Source organism: Macaca mulatta, chromosome 3, assembly GCF_049350105.2.
Source record: "Macaca mulatta isolate MMU2019108-1 chromosome 3, T2T-MMU8v2.0, whole genome shotgun sequence".
NCBI classification, from domain to species: Eukaryota; Metazoa; Chordata; class Mammalia; order Primates; family Cercopithecidae; genus Macaca; species Macaca mulatta.
In genome coordinates this window covers 79,942,899-79,964,324 of record NC_133408.1, presented here as the reverse complement: position 1 = coordinate 79,964,324, position 21,426 = coordinate 79,942,899, and the positions used below count along the sequence as shown (strand labels likewise).

Below are 21,426 nucleotides of genomic sequence, written 5' to 3'. Positions count from 1 at the left end.
AATCAGAAAGGAAATTACAAAAATTAAACTTAAGTGAAAATGAAATTTAAACCTATCACAGTTTGTGGGATACAGCTAAAGTGGTGCTTAAAGGAAAATTAATGGAATTTAATGCATCTATTAGAAAAGATGAGAGACTAAAATAGATAATCTAAGCTTATACCTTACTAAACTAGAGGAAGAGGAGCAAATTAAATTGAAAGTAAGCAGAAGAAAAGAAATGATACAAATTGGTGGAGCAATCAATACAATTGTAAAAAGGAAAATAATAGAGAAAAATCAATGAAACTAAAAGTTGAAATCAATGAACTAAAAGATGAAATAAATAAAATTGATAAACTCCTGGTGAGATTACCGATGAAAAAAAGAAAATACAAATTAGTAATATCGAAACTCAAAGATGTCATCCTTACTAATCTCGTGAACAATAAAATATTAATAAGGAAATATTTTGAGCAACTCTATGCCCACATCTTGAATAACTTCAAATGGGCCAATTCCCTAAATACACAATTTACCCAAACACATACAATGAGAAATAGACAATCCAAATAGGTATATAACAATGAAAGAAATTGAATCAATAACTAATGACCATAAAAGCAAAAGCACTAGACTTAGGTGGTCTCACTGGTGAATTCTACCATTTAAGAAAGAAATGATATCAATTTACTAAAATGTCCTTTGAAAATAGATACAGAACAAATATGGTTTAACTGTTTTTATGAGGCCAGCATTACCAAAATACTGAAACCAGACAAGGACATTACAAGAAAGGAAAACTATAGCTTAGTGTCTCTTATGAATATACATGCAAAAATTCTCAACAAAGTGTCAAATTGAATCTAACAATGTATGAAAAGAATTATATACTATGACAAAGCAGGAATTTTTCCAGATAGGCAAGGTTTATTCAATTTTTGAAAATCAATTAATATAATCCATTACATCAATAGAATAAAAGGAAAAAATAGTTTGATCCTATTAACAGATGCATAAAAAAGTTTTTCCCAAAAGAAACACTCATTCATGATACTAACTCTCAACCAACTAGGAACAGAAAGGAAATTCCTTAACTTGATAAAGAACACTGACAATAAACCTTCAAGTAATATCGTACTAAATCATGAGAAGCTAGATACCTTTCTCCTAAATTTGGGAACAAGACGAGGATGTCCTCTCTCTCCATTCTTATCTCAATACTCTGCTGGCAAGCAGTCCTACATAATGCAATAAGAGCAGAAAAGGGACTTAAACTCACACAGATTGGAAAGGAATAAATAAAACTGTTATTGCTTGTAGATGACATGATTATATATGTAGAAACTCCCAAAGAATTGTCAAAAAAAATGCTCCTAGAACTGATAAACATTTATATCAAGGTTTCAGGATACAACGTTAATATAGAAAAGTCATATGTTTCCCTATATATCTACAATGAATAATTGGAATTTGAAATTTTAAAAACATATCATTTACATTAACAATCCCCAAAATGGAATACTTAGCTATAAATCTAACAAATTACGTGAGGAAAACTACAAAATCCTAATGAAATAAATGGAAAAAAGCTCCAAATAAATAGATATTCCATGTTTTGGGGTAGAAAGATTTAATATCAACAAGATGTTAGTTCTTCCCAACTTGAATGTTAGGTTTAACACAATCCCAGTCAAAATCCCAGTGTTACTTTGTGGATATTAACAAACTGATTTTCAAGTACATGTGGAAAGACAAAAGATCCATGACAGGCAGCCCAGTATGGAAGAACAAAGTCTGAAGACTGACATTACCTGACTTTAAGACTTACTGTAAAGGCTCAGCAACTTCAAGAGATAGCCCCACACCAATACAGTCAACTAATATATGAGAAGAGAACAAAGGCAATCATGTGGGAAAATCGTCATCTTTGCAACAAATGGTGCCAGAACAAATGGACATCCACATGCCAGACAATGAATCTTGGCACTTAACTTATACCTGTGACAAAAATTAACTCCAAGTGGATCTATGACCTGATTGTAAAATGCAGATTATAAAAGTTCTAGAAAATAACATAGGATAAAATCTAGGTGACTTTGGATGTGACAATGTCTTTTTAGATACAATATCAAAAGCATGATCCATAAAAGAAAATGTTGGTAAGTTTGACTTCATTAAAGTATATTTCTGCTCTGCAAAAGACACTGTTAAGAGATTAAAAGGTCAATCCATAGACTGGGAAAAAAATTTTGCAGACCCATGTCTCGTAAAAAACTTGTCTACAAAATACATAAAGTTTTGTATACATAAACTTGTATGCAAAATCCTTAAAATTAAACCATAAGAAAACACACAGCTAAAACATGGGCAAAAGATGTGAACAGCTGTCTCACCAAAGAAGACAGATGCAAATAAATTCATGATAAGATGCTCGACATCATATGTCATTGGAGAATGGCAAATTACAGCCACAATGCAATGCATTTCTATACCTAATAGAATGAATAAAATACAAAACACCAACAACACTAAATGTTGACAACAATGTGGAGCAATAGGAACCCTCATTTGCTGCTGATGAGAATTCAAAATGGTACAACCACTTTGGCAGACAGTTTGGCAGAATCTTATAAAACTCAGTATAGTCTTTCCATCTGATTCAGCAATACATACTAATAAAAAAAACCAGTTTTATTATGTATGTATGCACAAGAGTTTCACACAAAAAATAAGACTCAAGGAGCTTCCCAGATGATTGAGGCTTATACACCGTATGAGGTTAAACAAAGCAAAAAGGATTTGGGGATCCCGGTCAGGGGAGGCCAGCTATGGGAAAGTGAGGGGAGGAAATGTATGCTGGATTAGGGTTGTCTCATTACGCAGATAAGAGTCTCTCTGGTTCAGAGTTGTCTGGGAAAGTAGCTCTCTTTCTGGTAGGGAGACACCTTTACAAATGGAAATTTCCTTCATAAATGTGAATTTCCTTTTCAAAAGAAGACAATTTATACTCAATATTTAGGCAGTTAAGGAGAGGTAAAGAGCTTTTCCTGTTCCATTGGTCTATATCTCTGTTTTGGTACCAGTACCATGCTGTTTTGGTTACTGTAGCCTTGTAGTATAGTTTGAAGTCAGGTAGCGTGATGCCTCCAGCTTTGTTCTTTTGACTTAGAATTGTCTTGGAGATGTGGGCTCTTTTTTGGTTCCATATGAACTTTAAAGCAGTTTTTTCCAATTCTGTGAAGAAACTCATTGGTAGCTTGATGGGGATGGCATTGAATCTATAAATTACCTTGGGCAGTATGGCCATTTTCACGATATTGATTCTTCCTATCCATGAGCATGGTATGTTCTTCCATTTGTTTGTGTCCTCTTTGATTTCACTGAGCAGTGGTTTGTAGTTCTCCTTGAAGAGGTCCTTTACATCCCTTGTAAGTTGGATTCCTAGGTATTTTATTCTCTTTGAAGCAATTGTGAATGGAAGTTCATTCCTGATTTGGCTCTCTGTTTGTCTGTTACTGGAGTATAAGAATGCTTGTGATTTTTGCACATTAATTTTGTATCCTGAGACTTTGCTGAAGTTGCTTATCAACTTAAGGAGATTTTGGGCTGAGACAATGGGGTTTTCTAAATATACAGTCATGTCATCTGCAAACAGGGACAGTTTGACTTCTTCTTTTCCTAACTGAATACCCTTGATTTCTTTCTCTTGCCTAATTGCCCTAGCCAGAACTTCCAACACTATGTTGAATAGGAGTGGTGAGACAGGGCATCCCTGTCTTGTGCCAGTTTTCAAAGGGAATTTTTCCAGTTTTTGCCCGTTCAGTATGATATTGGCTGTGGGTTTGTCATAAATAGCTCTTATTATTTTGAGGTACATTCCATCAATACCGAATTTATTGAGCGTTTTTTAGCATGAAGGGCTGTTGAATTTTGTCAAAAGCCTTTGCTGCATCTATTGAGATAATCATGTGGTTCTTGTCTTTGGTTCTGTTTATATCCTGGATTATGTTTATTGATTTGCGAATGTTGAACCAGCCTTGCATCCCAGGGATGAAGCCCACTTGATCATGGTGGATAAGCTTTTTGATGTGTTGCTGAATCCGGTTTGCCAGTATTTTATTGAGGATTTTTGCATCGATGTTCATCAGGGATATTGGTCTAAAATTCTCTTTTTTTGTTGTGTCTCTGCCAGGCTTTGGTATCAGGATGATGTTGGCCTCATAAAATGAGTTAGGGAGGATTCCCTCTTTTTCTATTGATTGGAATAGTTTCAGAAGGAATGGTACCAACTCCTCCTTGTACCTCTGGTAGAATTCAGCTGTGAATCCATCTGGTCCTGGACTTTTTTTGGTTGGTAGGCTATTAATTATTGCCTCAATTTCAGAGCCTACTATTGGTCTATTCAGGGATTCAACTTCTTCCTGGTTTAGTCTTGGAAGAGTGTAAGTGTCCAGGAAATTATCCATTTCTTCTAGATTTTCCAGTTTATTTGCGTAGAGGTGTTTATAGTATTCTCTGATGGTAGTTTGTATTTCTGTGGGGTCGGTGGTGATATCCCCTTTATCATTTTTAATTGCGTTGATTTGATTCTTCTCTCTTTTCTTCTTTATTAGTCTTGCTAGTGGTCTGTCAATTTTGTTGATCTTTTCAAAAAACCAACTCCTGGATTCATTGATTTTTTGGAGAGTTTTTTGTGTCTCTATCTCCTTCAGTTCTGCTCTGATCTTAGTTATTTCTAGCCTTCTGCTAGCTTTCGAATGTGTTTGCTCTTGCTTCTCTAGTTCTTTTAATTGTGACGTTAGAGTGTCAATTTTAGATCTTTCAGCAGAGTCCTCAGAAATAATACCACACATCTACAGCCATCTGATCTTTGACAAACCTGAGAGAAACAAGAAATGGGGAAAGGATTCCCTATTTAATAAATGGTGCTGGGAAAATTGGCTAGCCATAAGTAGAAAGCTGAAACTGGATCCTTTCCTTACTCCTTATACGAAAATTAATTCAAGATGGATTAGAGACTTAAATGTTAGACCTAATACCATAAAAATCCTAGAGGAAAACCTAGATAGTACCATTCAGGACATAGACATGGGCAAAGACTTCATGTCTAAAACACCAAAAGCAACGGCAGCAAAAGCCAAAATTGACAAATGGGATCTCATTAAATTAAAGAGCTTCTGCACAGCAAAAGAAACTACCATCAGAGTGAACAGGCAACCTACAGAATGGGAGAAAAGTTTTGCAATCTACTCATCTGACAAAGGGCTAATATCCAGAACCTACAAAGAACTCAAACAAATTTACAAGAAAAAAACAAACAACCCCATCAAAAAGTGGGCAAAGGATATGAACAGACATTTCTCAAAAGAAGACATTCATACAGCCAACAGACACATGAAAAAATGCTCATCATCACTGGCCATCAGAGAAATGCAAATCAAAACCACAATGAGATACCATCTCACACCAGTTAGAATGGCAATCATTAAAAAGTCAGGAAACAACAGGTGCTGGAGAGGATGTGGAGAAATAGGAACACTTTTACACTGTTGGTGGGATTGTAAACTAGTTCAACCATTATGGAAAACAGTATGGCGATTCCTCAAGGATCTAGAACTAGATGTACCATATGACCCAGCCATCCCATTACTGGGTATATACCCAAAGGATTATAAATTATGCTGCTATAAAGACACATGCACACGTATGTTTATTGCAGCACTATTCACAATAGCAAAGACTTGGAATCAACCCAAATGTCCATCAGTGACAGACTGGATTAAGAAAATGTGGCACATATACACCATGGAATACTATGCAGCCATCAAAAAGGATGAGTTTGCGTCCTTTGTAGGGACATGGATGCAGCTGGAAACCATCATTCTTAGCAAACTATCACAAGAACAGAAAACCAAACACCGCATGTTCTCACTCATAGGTGGGAACTGAACAATGAGATCACTTGGACTCAGGAAGGGGAACATCACACACAGGGGCCTATCATGGGGAGGGGGGAGGGGGGAGGGATTGCATTGGTAGTTATACCTGATGTAAATGATGAGTTGATGGGTGCAGCACACCAACATGGCACAAGTATACATATGTAACAAACCTGCACGTTATGCCCATGTACCCTACAACTTAAAGTACAATAATAATAAATAAATTTAAAAAAAAAAAAAAGAGCTTTTCCTGTGTTTTCTGGTCTTCCTGTGTCTTCAATTGCCTTTAGCTCAAAATAATGCATATGCCAAAGAGGCCTATTTTGGGGTGACTTCTTGTATCCTTCATTTCTCATGAATTGAACTTATTCTTGTGAAATGAACTAATTGTTTTGAATAAACTGCAGTGGACTTGTTATTGATGAGCCACATTTTAAAAATGGGTTGATGCCAGTTTGGGAAGCTGCTGTTCTCAGCCTGTGCTGCTTCTCTCTGCAGGGACGCTGTGGACCTGTCTTCTGCTGGCACTGCAGGCGTGCTCATTGGCTACTGTCCCCAGCAGGATGCCCTGGACGAGCTTCTGACTGGTTGGGAACATCTCCATTATTACTGTAGCTTACGCGGGATTCCAAGGCAGTGCATCCCTGAGGTAAATCTCCCTGGGGTCTTCTAGATAAAGGGACCCATTGAGGAATGCTTGGTGACCACCTCTGGCTCCAAGGCAGCTCTCTCACCCTGTGAGGAGAAGAAACTGTAGTAGCAGATAAACTTACCTGCAAGAGATTTTCCAATGTGATTATACTGAAGAAAACATTAAATAAATTTGCATTATTTACATAATATATTTAAACTGCATCTGTGTGAGGCAGTCATGTGGTCAGAGTTAAAACATAAATACATCATTTATAACTTTGTATCCCCCTTGCTCTTTTCTTCCTCTCTAAATACCTTTTACATTTATTGAATGACTAATTTGTATTCAGGAAGAAATATCACAAACTCTGTATTTTCAGGGCTTATGAAAGAGTGGGCACAAAATACGTGTGGAAACTGGGGGATTGTTGGAAGGAATGACTTCCTGATGAGTGGGTGGACAGATTCCTACTGCCAGGGGATTCCTTTCTGGGTGGCCTTAGGGGAATGAAGGAGTGGCAGGAACTGCAGACCTCCATACCCCCATCACTGCCTGTGACAGGAGAGAGGCAGGTGGAGCAGTGAGAGAGCAAAAGACAGCTGCCACTTCTTCTGTGCGAGTAGAGGTCAGCGAAGCAGAGCGGACAGCATTGATTGACAGCTCAGGATGTTGTACCGTGAGCCTCCAAAATTGCAGTTATTTAAGCACATTTTTACCTTTTCTGCATCTCATTATGGAAAGTCTGGGGTGCGTGCTCCTCAGATTTCTGGATTCTGAACTACAAGCAGAAATAAGTGGCTTATATGATGCATTTGCAATTAGATTCTGCGGGAGAGGGAACATTCTAGGACTCACAGGAGACAACACTAATAGCCTTCACCTTCACTGGTCCATGAACATTCATTCTCTGTTCTGTTTTTATAATGCTTCAGCATTTGTTCTTGTTTATGCTTTCTAACTTTAAGTGAAACTAAACAGAATGTCTGCACCTCATTGTAAGGACTCTGGCCCCTTTTCCCATCTCCTGTCTTAATAAAGCAAAGATAACTGACCACCCCACAGAGACCTGCTGGTTGTAGTTAAACAGTTATTGGCATCCATGACTAATTGTTGGCTCAATTTTTAATCGGTGTTTATCTCTGTCAGCTCCTCCTTGTTAGTTTTTGATGAAAGAGGCGGGTGCTTGGCAAAGGCTTTAAGCTGGCGCTTTTGTTTTTTGAGGGAAACATGCTTATGAGAAAAGCTCTCATTAATGTAGTAAGAATCGGTGCTTTCTGTCATTCAGGGCAATTGTGTCTTGATATTCAGCTGTCTTACAACTTTGTTTTTCTGAATTGTTCTACCAAGAAAAGTTATGTAAATGGTAACCAATTAGGAACTGCCTTCATTTCCTTTATACAACTGTAACTGATTTTGCAGACAGTAATGCTACTTGCTCTTGTTTCTAAGATGTCAGCTCACTTTTGCATCTGTTCCCAAAGGAGTTAGCTCCTTTTCTGGAAAAAAATTCTCTCTTCTGTGTATTTGGGGGATATTTAAGTTATAGAACAGGCATATCCATTCTGAGGTGCTTATCACAAGGTGTCCAGAAAGAATTATTATAAAATAATGGAAAACAGTAGTTTTATCTTTCAGTATTTATTCCATGTCAGGTACCGTTCTAAGTATTTTACAGCAACCTTATGAAGTAGATGCTTATTCCCATTTTACAAACTGAGAAATTAGACACAGTTTAATTGAGACACAGAGACACAGGAAAACTGAGACACCAGAGAAATTAGGCCATTTGGCCACATTCACATGGCTAGTATTTGGCAAGGTTTTGCTTTGAAACCATATAAACCAGCTCCAGGGTACAAGTTCTTGACTAAGACATTACTCTGACATTTATTTTATCCAGGTTGTTAGTTCTATAAGATGGAATTCTTGGTGTATTAACAGTTCAGTCTTGTTTTTATACCCCTGGGGTGGCCAAAGAAGTGGAAACTGTGTGGGGTTAGTGCATGACTTCTCTAACATGGAACTCCTCCTGCTGCCTGGCTTTCCACTGGGCTGGAGTTGGGCTCAACATGTGCGCCTCATGAGTCTTTCAGAACTCATAGATATGGGGGTAATCTTTAGACACATCTGCCGCTCACCTTAGTTGTTTTCTTCAGGCTGCCATCTATTTTCATTGTAACGTGGACAGCCACCATTGTAGGTTCTCTGATTCTAAGTGGAAGACCCTCTGTGCTTGCTGGGAGGCTCCTTTATTCAGCCTTACAGTCCCTTCTCCTCCCTCCCTGGCACCCTCAGAGCCTATGCTGTGGCTGAGCCACCCACCTGTGCTCCACTTGCTGGTCATTTCTATGTATGGTCAAATTGCTCACTTCCCCAACCTTTCAAAAATTTGATGAGGTAAGAATAAGATGCCACTTTATAAAGCTTGAATTTAGGTTCGGCAAGTTAACGTCATGATTTTCAATTTTCCCATGATTTACACTGCGCAGTTTTGTGCAGTGTGCATATTTGAGCCTGAATTTAATGAACCTTGTATAACATGTTATATCAAGTTATATCACTTGGTTATTACCAGATGATGCAAGAGATGAGGGCTACACAGTCTGGGATGCTAGAGAAAATGTGTAAGAGTCCATCATGCTAGGTAGTTTTAAAGGTAGTGTCATACTATAACGAACAAACAATACTTCTAAATGGGAAGAGATTTGGCAAATTCTGCGTGTTAGTTTTCCCTGGTATAGAAGAGGTATGGCCCCTCATCATCTTAGTTTTGTTAATACCTGCACATGCCTACCAGGGAATATCCCTACTGTGTCTTGCTTCCCCCTGTCTTCTCTAAAGGCATGACTTTTATCTTTAAGTTTTCTTCCATTCACACAGTCAGTTGAGCTAGAAGGAGCTAGAAGTTATAAGATAGTAGGAATGGGGACAGGAGGTCATCTTCAGAGGAAGGGCCAGGATAAACATTTCCATCTGAAATCCTTGGTTTCCTTTCCCTACTTTACTACTTGTTTTGATCTTTAATCTCACAGAAAATGTTGACCTGGCCATTATGCGTGCTAGTGGAAACATTTTGGCTTTGGAGTCCAGCAGATGTATGTGTGAATCTCAGGGCAATTTATTTTGGCTCCAGTGATGTTTATAGAAGTCCTACTATGTGCCAAACATGAATAAGCACTGGATCTATGCATCCCAGTGCATATCCCATTGGGATTCATCCCAAAACGAATACATCCCCAAATGAAAGCATCCCAAAACAAATGCATTCCAGTAACTTGCCTTAAATATGGTACAATTTCTAGAGCTTCATGAGAGAAAAATACCAAACTGCAGAGAGAGATTCTGTGAACTTTTGACATTTTGGGATTTTAGGCAGTATTTTGCCAACCGAGATTGCTAAGGCATTGCTTTTGCCATTACTTTGACAGTATTGCTGAGTGCAGAAAAGACTACAGCAAAATACTTCTTATTAGGCTATTTTCAGTTATTTTCTGACAACATGACATTCAGAAAACATTGGATCAAACTAATACATTTGTTCCTGTATACTCTGGAATCTTTCCTATGGTTAACCAATCCAGAATTTGCAGGCTGCAATATTTAACCTTTTGTGAAACTGGGAAAACATGACATATGTTTCCTAACTTCATAAAAATGTGCAATAATAATTTGGCAAGTTTATTCAAAATGTAACTTATATTCTCAGGTGCATTTCTCCAGAACCAAGTGCTTATATTATTATTTTTTTATTTCGTTTGTCAGTTTATCAGCTTTCATTTATGTATTGCTAATCTTTGAATAATATAGATGAGAGTAACTAAAAATTTCTTTCTAATACATGCACACACACACATATTTTCATTCTCTTTTTCTTGTAATATTTATAGGTCTAAAAATAACCAAAAAAAAAAATCGACTTCACAATTTGTCATTTTTGCCAGCCTCACCACTGTTAGTACAGCAGGTCTCCAAATAACGTTGTTTAGTTCAACATTGTTTCATTACAATGATGGGAAAAATAAAATTGATTTTCTGCCAGGACTGCTGTCGGAGAGGAGTTTGCACGCTCTCCCCATGGCTACGTACGTTTTATCCAGGTACACTTGTTTTCTGTCATGTCCCAAAGCTGTGTACATTAGTTTCTTTGGTGTGTCTAAATTGAGTCCATGTGGGTGAGTACATGTGGACATGTGAGTGCACCCTGTGATAGAATGGAATGCTGTCCAGGGCTGTTACTGCCTGGTGCCCTGAGCTTCCAGCATAGACTCTGACCACCCTCAACCCTGAACTGGAATAATTGGGTAAATCATGTTTTTGTTAATCTTTCACAAATGTATGTGTAGCTCACATTTATTTCAGTGTTTGCTCTTAGAAGTAGTTATTTTTATTTAGAAGTTTGGAGATGTTTTTGTGACCAGACATATGACATAGGAACTTTTGTTTCTACCAATCAGCTTATGGTAAAACTGGTTTCATTAAATGTTGATTCAGTTAAAGCAGTCTCCAAGAACATATAGATGACATTAAGTAAGGACTGCATTGGCTTTTTCCCGACAGATAAAGCTTTCTAACAGGGTCTATAATGCTCTTAGTTTTCTTCTCTTTTATGGGGACGTATGCCTCCTTTTCCAGGAAGCCTCCCTGGTTTCCTTCCTTCATCTCTCATTATGAGTGTTTATCTACCACTGATTTACGCTTCTTGGCCATTCTTTTCTGAGAAAAATTTGGATGAAGCTACATTACTACTTCTGTTATCTCTTTAATTCCTGAAATGCCAGGCATTTATATTTCTTCATTTATATGACCCTTCTCTTAATATTTGTGTGGGTTTGCTTGTGAGGAATAAAATGTTTTGTCTTGATATTTTAGAATTCACTTAAGTGAATTTTTATTCAACTTGTGATAATTGAAATAATTGGTCTGAATGGAGCCAGGAAAAAGGATGATTCATATAAAATATTCTGGGGAAAATGACTTTACTTTCAATAAGACCAACTACTGCCCTTGATAAGATTTTCTTAGGCAGATAGGAGGAGATTAAATATTTCATCTTTATGTATCTTTGGGGCCTGGAAATCTGCATTTCCTAGAATTATACTATTTCACCATAAGACCAGTCCTTGACCCTCTTCATTCATCTGCAATATATTTTGAAGTTGTACAAGTAAAGCCATATAACAATTTCTGTTGAAAGATTTTATTGGGGGACGTAATGATTATCCTAATATTTGTAGAGGTTCTTAATGCTTCATTATCCTTCATTATCCTGTTATTATCCTAACTTTTATGCACTTGTCAAAAAGAGTATACACATTGGTTTATATTTATTTAGTTATTTGGGATGCACAATTATTAACCCATCTTTTTAGTCCTAAGGAAGTTTTCCCTCTTCTCCTAAATTTGCATTAAAATATGACCTTGGTCAATTTGGCTAAATGATGATATCTAAAAAATGAATCTATATTAATACTTCTATGGTCATAAGAGTTAAATAAAATTGTTTGCAACATTTTTAAATTATGCTAAGTTGGAAACGAAAAAGTTGCTTACCTTGGACCCCAAGAAGAATTAATCCAGCATAGGAGACAGACTGGAAGCAGAAAATGTAGTGTGGTACAAATTACAGTGGGAAATGCTAAACAGAAGCATTCTATAGACACATAATACACAGAAGAGGTGACACATACAACACACAGAAGAAGTGACAATTACTTTTTCTGATGAGAGATATGGGCTGGGCCTTCTAGGATGTGGGACAAGCTGGCAGGGTGGAAAGCAGGGAAGAATAAAGAAGCTGTGAACCCCAGGCTTTTGAGTACAGTCTGAACTCTCCTGTGCCTGGGGTGGGGGGGTGAGGTTTGACAAATGCTGCCACCATCCTTGGGACTTGGCAAAGTGGTTTTCAGCAGTTGCAAATAAGAAACATTTCCCATTCCCCTCCCCACCTCTAGTTACTTTATAAACCAAACTCTGAGTTTGCAAACATTAACAGTGGCTTCTCAATGTGAAAGGGTTATTTCTTTCCTTGTGTTAATATTGAAAATTCCCTCCAGCCATAAAAACGAACAAAATCACATCCTTTGCAGCAGTGTGGATGCAGCTGGAGGCATCATCCTAAGCAAATTAACACAGGAACACAAAACCAAATACATGTGCTCTTATTTATAGGGGAGAGCTTAACATTGGGTGCACATGGACACAAACATGGCAGCAGTAGACACGTGGAAATCCAAAAGTGTGGAGGTAGGGCATGAGACAAGGGGTGAAGAACTACCTGTTGGGTTCCACGCTCACTACTTGGGTGATGGATCATTAGAAGCCCAAACCTCAGCATCACACAATATACCCATGTAACAAACCTGCACATAGACACCCGGAATCTAAAATAATAAAGAAAGTGTTCTACTTCGGTTGTCTTCTCCCTTTAAGTTTTGACACCTCTTTCCATTAGTTTCATTCCTATTTATTTCCTTCTCAGTTTTCTTTTTGGCATTCCCGTCTCTGCTCACCTTAACGTGGGTATTTATCTGGACCTCCAACCTCGAGTGTGTTTCTTGCCCACCCTGCTCCCTGAACTCTAGATGTGATTATTTTGACCGTCACTTAGATGTCTCCAGCCACAGAAAACTCCCACCTGTTCACTCTCAATTACTGCCTGTATGGTGAAGGGGGATGTTTCAGGAGATGTACTTGATTGTATGTGTGAAGATGAGCAGGGTTAGTGGGAGGGAGAAGCAGGAGTGAGGACTGAGACCAGGTTTCTGGTGGGCACTTTGGTGAATGCTGGTGTGCACATGCACATCCCTCTCTTCCAGGTTGCTGGAGATCTCATCAGGCGCTTACACCTCGAAGCCCATGCGGACAAACCTGTGGCCACCTACAGTGGGGGAACCAAGCGGAAACTCTCTACAGCCCTGGCCCTGCTGGGGAAACCTGACATTCTTTTATTGGTGAGTAGAGGAATGTCAATGTCTTGGAATAAGACACATATTGCATATTGATTTATAAACTGATTTTAAGAGTTTTTCTGGGAAGTAACTTTAGAACTTGCAAAGCTGGTTCTACAAACTAGTAAACTGTTTTGCCATAAGCCAACATTTCCCAAACATCGTTTGAATTTTGCAGAAATAAAACACTTACCTTTTGCTAGATTCACTCATATTCGTCAAACTGAAAATTCTATAAAATTTTAACATTAAAACAGTGTTTTAAAAGATTATTAGAATTCATCTGTAATCTGAAACCCATTATGTTTTCCTCTAGAATATTGCTTTGATGTCTTTTTCTCTGTGTAGCTGTATGTTTATCACAGCAGTAGTGACACCTGTCATGGTGAATCTTGAAGATGGGTGTTGAGAGTGAAGGCTGGCTATGATGTTGAGAGTAGGAAGAAAACTCCAGCAAGAGGGTAGAGTATATGCAATGGTCTTGAGACAAGGTGGTCTGTAATCAGTCTGGGAACTGCAATTAATTTGATTTGAATGAATCAAAGCATTAATTGGAGGCAACATTTGTCAAGAAATGGAGTTAATTGTCTTGCATTTCATAAAACAGCTATAATTGTTAATGCAAGTAATGCCATTGAAAGAATTAATAAAGGCTATTGTTACATGCCATAAATTGGATTCTAATCACTAGAGTGCATCTTTGGACTTCACACCAGTAGAGAGTCTGAGGGGTGTCAAAAAGTATGGAAAACAAAACAGATTCCTTTTTTTCTATCTTTCTTCATCAAATGAATATGCCCTTTCAGTGGGATAGCAAATGGGAATTGAGAAGGTCTGTGTTAGAAAATGGTCTCATCATTTGCTGGTTGTTTCCTGGAAACTCACTTGAATATTCTTTTTAGGTGCCATAAATTGGCTTTTGCAATATCCAAATTCCTGGACCATTGTATAGTTTCATATTCCGGAATCTGATAATAAAAACTACCATTTGCACAATCCTGAAGTTCACAAATTGCATTTTATTTTCAACACAAGGTGGGATTATGTTGAGTAGTTAACAATATGTGGGCGTTCATTACTTTCTGTGGAATTTCCCTATGCCCAGCCCTTCACAATGCATCTCCTCAGTTGGATGAAGGGGCCGATGCTCTATAGCCATGACCTGGTTCACTGCAGACCCTGACATACTTTTCTTTGGTACATCCTTGCTCTCAGCTTTCCGTGGATGCCCAAACCTGTGGCACAGTGGTCAAGGTGGGGACTCCGGAGTCTGACTGACAAGCATTGAATTTTGCTTCTGCAGCCGCCCAACACTTGGCCTTGTATGTTCTATGCCTGCTTCCTTCTCATCTGAAAATTGTCCCGATTATAATGTCTGTCTCATGGAGTCATTGAAAGCAGTAAATAAAATAAACTACATTAAGCATCTAGCCCAGTGTCCAGCAGATGGTAAACCACAGTAACTATTTGTGACTATGATGATGGACTGTTCAGAGCAATAGGTTAAAGAGATTTGTTGCCGGTCCTTTGGAGTTCTCAACAGAGAGACTAGAAGTGGCTCTCAGAGCTGACATCAAGGAGGGAATCAGGAAAACGTAAATTACACATCCAACTCTCATGCTGAGCATTGCATGATCACACCTTTTATTTACTTATTTTTATAACTAGTACACATATATTGCTTGATTTGCAGAAAAGACTAGATATTTATTTTTCTGTTCAGTGCTTCTCCCCCCACCCCTACTGCTTCCCATCTGTTTCTTTCTTTGGGGAAGTTTATGACCCTAAGCTCTTAAGAAATATGTGTTTAGTACTCCCTGGCTAATAAAAGCACAGAAATATATCTTACAGTTTGGCAAGATTTCTCTAGAATTGGTTCATATAAGAAATGCTTTGGTGTCTATTGAAGGAGAAAGCTTCAAGTTCTAAGAAATATCAATTTATTTGATGTTGCTAAATAAATGAAGCCTTTTTCTGCTATCATATGTCTTCCTAGGGCATATCATTCTGAAATTTTATGGAGGTTGAAAATTCATTTTAAAAACATCAAGGTTGGCTTACCTAGCCAGATCATGAAGGAGAACCAACCTGGCATGAAAATATAGCCCAATTCCCCACCTCCCAGTTTTATGGAGGTATAATTAATAAAAATGGTATATATTTAATGAATTCAACATGTGTTTTGATATACATAAATATTCTGATGTGATGACTACAATCAAACTAACATATTGATGATGTCATATAATTGCCATTGTTTTCCCTGGGTGTGATGAGAACACTTAATATCTACCCTCTTAACAAATTTCAAATATGTAATACAGCATCGTTACCTACAGTCCTTCTCTTAGTCCACTGTGCTGCTATAGCAGACTGGATAATTTATGAAGAACAGAGAGCAGACATTTGAGTTTTGGAGTCTGGGAAGTCCAAGATCAAGGTACTGCCAGGTGCAGGTGCCTGCCGAAGGTGCCAACCCTGCTTCCAAGATGAATACCTGAACCCTGTGCCCTCCAGAGGGGAGGAATACGTGTCCTCATAAGGCAAAAGTCAGAAGGCCAAAAAGAGGTGAAGGTCCTTCATCAGGTGCTTTTATAAGGTCACTTAACCTTATAAACTCGTTCACCTCCCAGTGGTCACACTTCTCAATATTGTTTCATTAGGGATTGAGTTTTAACATGAATTCTGTAGAGGACGAAACATCCAAACTATAGCAGCCCTATATGCTGTGTATTAGGTCTCCAGAACTTGTTTGTCCTGTATAACTGAAATTTTCTGCCCTTTGACAAGTATCTCCCCATTTCCACAGCCTGGCACCTTTCTACTGTCTCTTCCTATGTGTTCAACTTTTTAATATTTCATTAAGAAGTAGTGTTTTTCCATGCATGGCTTATTTCACTTTATGCTTGGCATAAGTCCTCCAGATTCACTTATGCTGTTGAAAATGGAAGGATTTCCTTATTTTTCAAGCAGAATAATATTTCATTACACACATATACACCCAGAGAAGAGAGAGAGAAAGAGAGAGAGAGAGAGAGAGAGACAAGGAAACGGGGGGAGAGAGAGAGAGAGAGATACACATTTTCTTTTCCCATTTATACACTTAGGGATGCTTAGGTTGTTTCTGTATCTTGACTTTTGTAAATAATGTTGTCATGAATATAGTACTTCCAGATACGCTTCCAGATATTGATTTTATTTCCTTTGGATACACACACAGATGTGAGATTACTGGATCAGGTGGTAGTAGTATTTTTAATTTGTAGAGGAACCTCCACACTGTTTTTCACAATGTGTGTACATTTACATTCCCACCAATTGTGCATAAGGGCTCACTTTTCTCTGAATCCTTGCCATTGCTGGTTATCTTCTGTCCTTTTAACAATAGCTATTCTAACGAGTACAAGGTGATATCTCATTGTCGTTTTTATTTACATTTCCCTGATTATTAATAATGTTGACCATCTTTTCATATACCTATTGGCCATTTGCATGTCTTCTTTTGAGAAAAGTCTGTTCAAGTTTTTTCTCTATTTTTAATTATTATTATTTTGCTATTTAGCTTTATGAATTCCATATATAGGATTTAACCCCTTATTGGATATATGGCTGCAAACATTTTATTCCCCTCTGTAGTTTGCCTGCTTTGTTGGTATTTTCCTTTCTTGTGCAGAAACTCTTTTCATTTGAAATAGTACCACTCTATGTTTGCTTCTGTTTTCTCTGCTTTTGGTCTCATATCCAAAAAACAAACAAAACATTGCCAAGACCAATGTCAAGGAGCTTTTCTTTTCTTTTTTCTTTTTTTTTCCTACAAGTTTCTTGGTTTCTGATCTTATGTTTAAATCTTTAATACATGCTCAGTTGATTTTTGTGTATGGTGTAAGATAAGAACCCAGTTTTATTTTTTTGTATGTAGATACTCAGTTTTCCCAAAGCCATATATTGAAGAGACTGTCCTTTTCCTAGTTTTAATTTTGGTGTATTTGTCAAAGATTGACTATATGTGTGTGGGTTTATTTCTGTACTGTCTATTCTTTTCTATGAATCTGTATTTCTGTTTTTATACAAGTACCATACTTTTTAAATTACGATAGCATAGTAGTATAGTTTGAAAATAGGAAATGTGAGGCCTCTAGCACTGTTCTTCTTGCTTAATTTCTTTAGCTATTTGTGGTCTTTTGTTGTTGTTGTTGTTTTTCTTTAAATAAATTTCGGTATTCTGGTTTTCTATTTCTGTGAGAAAATGACAATGGAATTGTAGGAATAGCACTGAGTCTGTCGATCACTTTGGGTAATATGGACATTTTAAAATATTAATTCTTTCAATCCATGTACATGGATAGCTCTCCATTTATTTGTCTTCAATTTCTTTAATCAAAATGTTATAGATTTCAGTATACAGATCTTTCACTTCCTTTGTTAAAATTATTCCTAAGTATTTTGTTCATTTTGATCTTACTGTAAATGAAATTGTCTAAAATTTCCTTTTCTGATAACCCACTGCTATTTTATGGAAGCAAAATTGATATTTGTATGTTGATTTTGTATCATATGACTTTATTGAATTTGTTTATTAATTCTAATGGATTTTTTGGTGGAGTCTGTAGTGTTTTCTGTATATTAGATCGTGCTTTTGGAAAGATGATTTTACTTATTCGTTTTTGATTCGGATGCCTGTTCTTTGTCTTGACTAATTGCTCTGGTAGGACTTCTAGTATTATGTTGAGTAAAAGTGGCTAGAGTGGGCATCCTTGTCTTGTTCTTCTTAGATTCGAAGTTTTTAGCTTTACACTGTTGAATATGATGTTAGTTGTGGGCTTATGATGTATGGCCTTTTATTCTTTTCTTACTTCTGCTAACTTTGGGCTTAGTTCATTTCTTTATCCAATTTCTTCAATTGCAAAGGTAGGATATTTATTTGAAATCTTTCTTTTTTCTTAATGTTGATGACTTATTCCTCAAACCTGCTTTTACCTCATCCCATAAGTTTTGTTTTGTTTCCATTTTCATTTGTCTCAAGATACATGTATTTTTTAAAATTTTCTTTTTAATTTCACTTTTGGCCCATTGGTTGTTCAGGAACATATTGTTAATTTACATGTATTTGTGGATTTCTCAGTTTTCCTCCTTATTAATTTCTAGTGTCATACCATGTTGGTCTGAAATGATACTGGATATGATTTCAATTTTTAAAAATTGTGTAGACTTGTTCTGTGGCCTAATATATGGTCTCTCCTGGAGAGTATTTTATGTGTGCTGGAGAAGAATGTGTATTCTGCTGTCGTTGGATGGAATGTTCTGTGTATGGCTGTTAGGTTCATTTGGTCTAAAGTGTAGTTCAAGTACTTGTTTCCTTATTGATTTACTGTCTGGTTAATCAATGTATCATTGAAAGTGGAGCCTTGAACTCCCTATTATTATTGTAGTTATGTCTTTTACTCCTTTCAGTTCTGTTAATATTTGCATTACATATATAGCTACTCTAATATTCAGTGCATATATATTTACAATTACTCTTTTATCATTTTATAATAAATTGACCATTTTATTATTGTATTTTTCTCTTTTTACAGTTTTTGACTTAAAGCATATTTTGTTTGACATAAATATAGATAAACATGCCCTCTGGGTCATCATTTGCTTGGAGTATCTTTACCTATTGTTTCACACTCAGTCTATGTGTATCAAAAAAACTGTACTAAGTCTCTTGCAAACAGCATAAGGTTGGATCTTGGATTTTTATCCTTTCATTCACTTTATGCCTTTCGATTGGCAAATGCTGTCTATTTACAGTTAATGTAATTATTAATAGGTAAGAACATATTCTTGACATTTTGTTAATTGTTTTCTGGCTATTTTTAAAGCTATTTATTCTTTTTTTCCTTTATTACTGTTTTTCTTTTAATTTGATAACTTTTTTGTGTGTTGGTATGTTGGTATGCTTTGATTCATTTCTCTGTTTTTTTTTTTCTTATGTGTATGTGTGTGTGTGCACGTGTGTGTGTGCATCCACTGTAGGTTTTTTATTTGTGGTTACTAAGTATCTATATAAAACATCTTATAGTTACAAAAGTCTATTTTTAACCTGATAGTAACTGAACTTATGTCACATTTAAAAAAACTACACTTTTACTTCCAACCATCTCATTTTATGTTTTAGATGTCACAATTTGCAGCTCTTTATATTGTGTTTCCATTAAAAATTATATTAGCTATAGTTATTTTTAATACTTTTTTGTCTTTTAATCTGAATATTACAGTTATAAGTGATTTACATACCAACATTAAAGCATTAAAGTATGCTGAATTTGGCTATATACTTAACTTTACTGTGAGTTTTATAATTTCATGTTGCTAATTAGAATCCTTTTATTTTATTTTAAAGAACCCCCATTAGCATTTTTCTTTTAAGACAGGTATTGTGTAAATGAACTCTTTCAGCTTTTGTTTGGGAAATTCTTTTTCTTTTTTTTATTTCTGAGGAGCAGCTTTGCTGGGTAAAGTAGGCAAAGTATTTTTGATTTGGTAGGTTTTTTTTTCTTTCATTGGCCTACTCTTTCCCTGTCCTGAAGATTTCTTCTGAAAAATCCACTGATAACCTTGTTCATGTATGTGATGAACCTTTTTTTTTTTTTTTCTCTTGTTGCTGTGAAAATTCTGCTTTTCATTTTTGACAGTTTGATTATTGTGTATCTCAGTGAATAATTTGTTGGGTTGAAGCTATTTGGGAACTTTTAAGCTTCATATATCTCAGTGTTCAAATGTCTTTCTCTTTATCCAAATTTGGGAATGTTTCAGCCACTATTTATTTAATAAGCATTCGGCTGCCCCTTTTTCTCACCTTTTTTTATTTTGTAAATCTCATATTGTAAAAGTTAGGTCTCTGGATAATGTGCCATAAACCTGTTAGGCTTTCTTTGTTCTTCTTAATTCTTTTTTTTTTTTTTTCAATTTTCCTTGGCTGGATAATTTCAAATAATCTGCCTTCAAGTTCACAGATTTGTTTTTAATCTGCTTGATCAAATGTGCTTTTGGCATTCTCTATCATATTTTTTATTTCTTTTTATATTTCTGCTCTAGTATTTCTATTTGGTTCTTTTATATATATATAATTTTGATCTCTTTTTTGAATTTCTCTGGATGAGGTGAGAAAGAAGTGGGACTCTTGGGTAGCATGCTGTGTGGCTGGAGGAGTCACTCATTGCTCTCTCACGTTCCCCTATCATTCTGGCTTTGTTGAGCAGAGTGTAACAAAACCAATTGGAGAAGTGCCTGTTAGAGCCAGAGCAGAGATTTTTCTTTCACCTGGGATCTGGCCTCCCATGTCGTTGTGTATATTTCTGTTTGTGTTTTTCAAATGCTGATTACTCTGTATTGCCTTTCCTTCAGGATGAACCCAGCTCTGGGATGGATCCCTGCTCTAAGCGGTACCTATGGCAAACAATAATGAAGGAGGTTAGGGAAGGCTGTGCTGCAGTGCTGACCTCCCACAGGTGAGCTCCAGTTTCTCTTGTAGCCATTTCCTGAGTAAGACTGAGTAACAAAGGTTAAGAAGTGCATTTAGGCCCCTGCACAGTGCTAACATAGACATTTCTTAATCTTTACAGCACAGTAATGGTGATATTATTGTTAGCTCTTATTGTATAAATTGAGACTGAAACCATGAGGGATTACGTTATATAACCAAGTTTACATAGCAAACGGGTGGCAGAGCTAGAATTTGAACCTAGTATTCTGTGTCCAAAGACGATATTCTTGCCTCATCCATTGCTACTGTTCAAGGATGAGTGCTAGACTACTGTTTTCAGGTCTTCCTGAAGGATCTTTCAGATCCTTTCCATCCAAGGCCTCTTATTTCAGCAGGTAGAATTAGCTGAACTAAAATACTAAACAGGTTACTGAATCTGGTTTAACATTT

General features: G+C 36.7%; 1 protein-coding gene across 1 annotated transcript in view; it reads left to right on the top strand.

Annotated features, from left to right (window-relative positions):
• ABCA13 (ATP binding cassette subfamily A member 13) overlaps nt 1–21,426 on the top strand; it is a 513,939-nt gene that overhangs the window by 436,051 nt on the left and 56,462 nt on the right. The window contains exons 56-58 of the mRNA XM_077997982.1: nt 6,423–6,573; nt 13,374–13,508; nt 20,898–21,001. Coding sequence (XP_077854108.1) covers nt 6,423–6,573; nt 13,374–13,508; nt 20,898–21,001 — 390 coding nt within the window. The remainder of the gene's footprint in view (nt 1–6,422; nt 6,574–13,373; nt 13,509–20,897; nt 21,002–21,426) is intronic.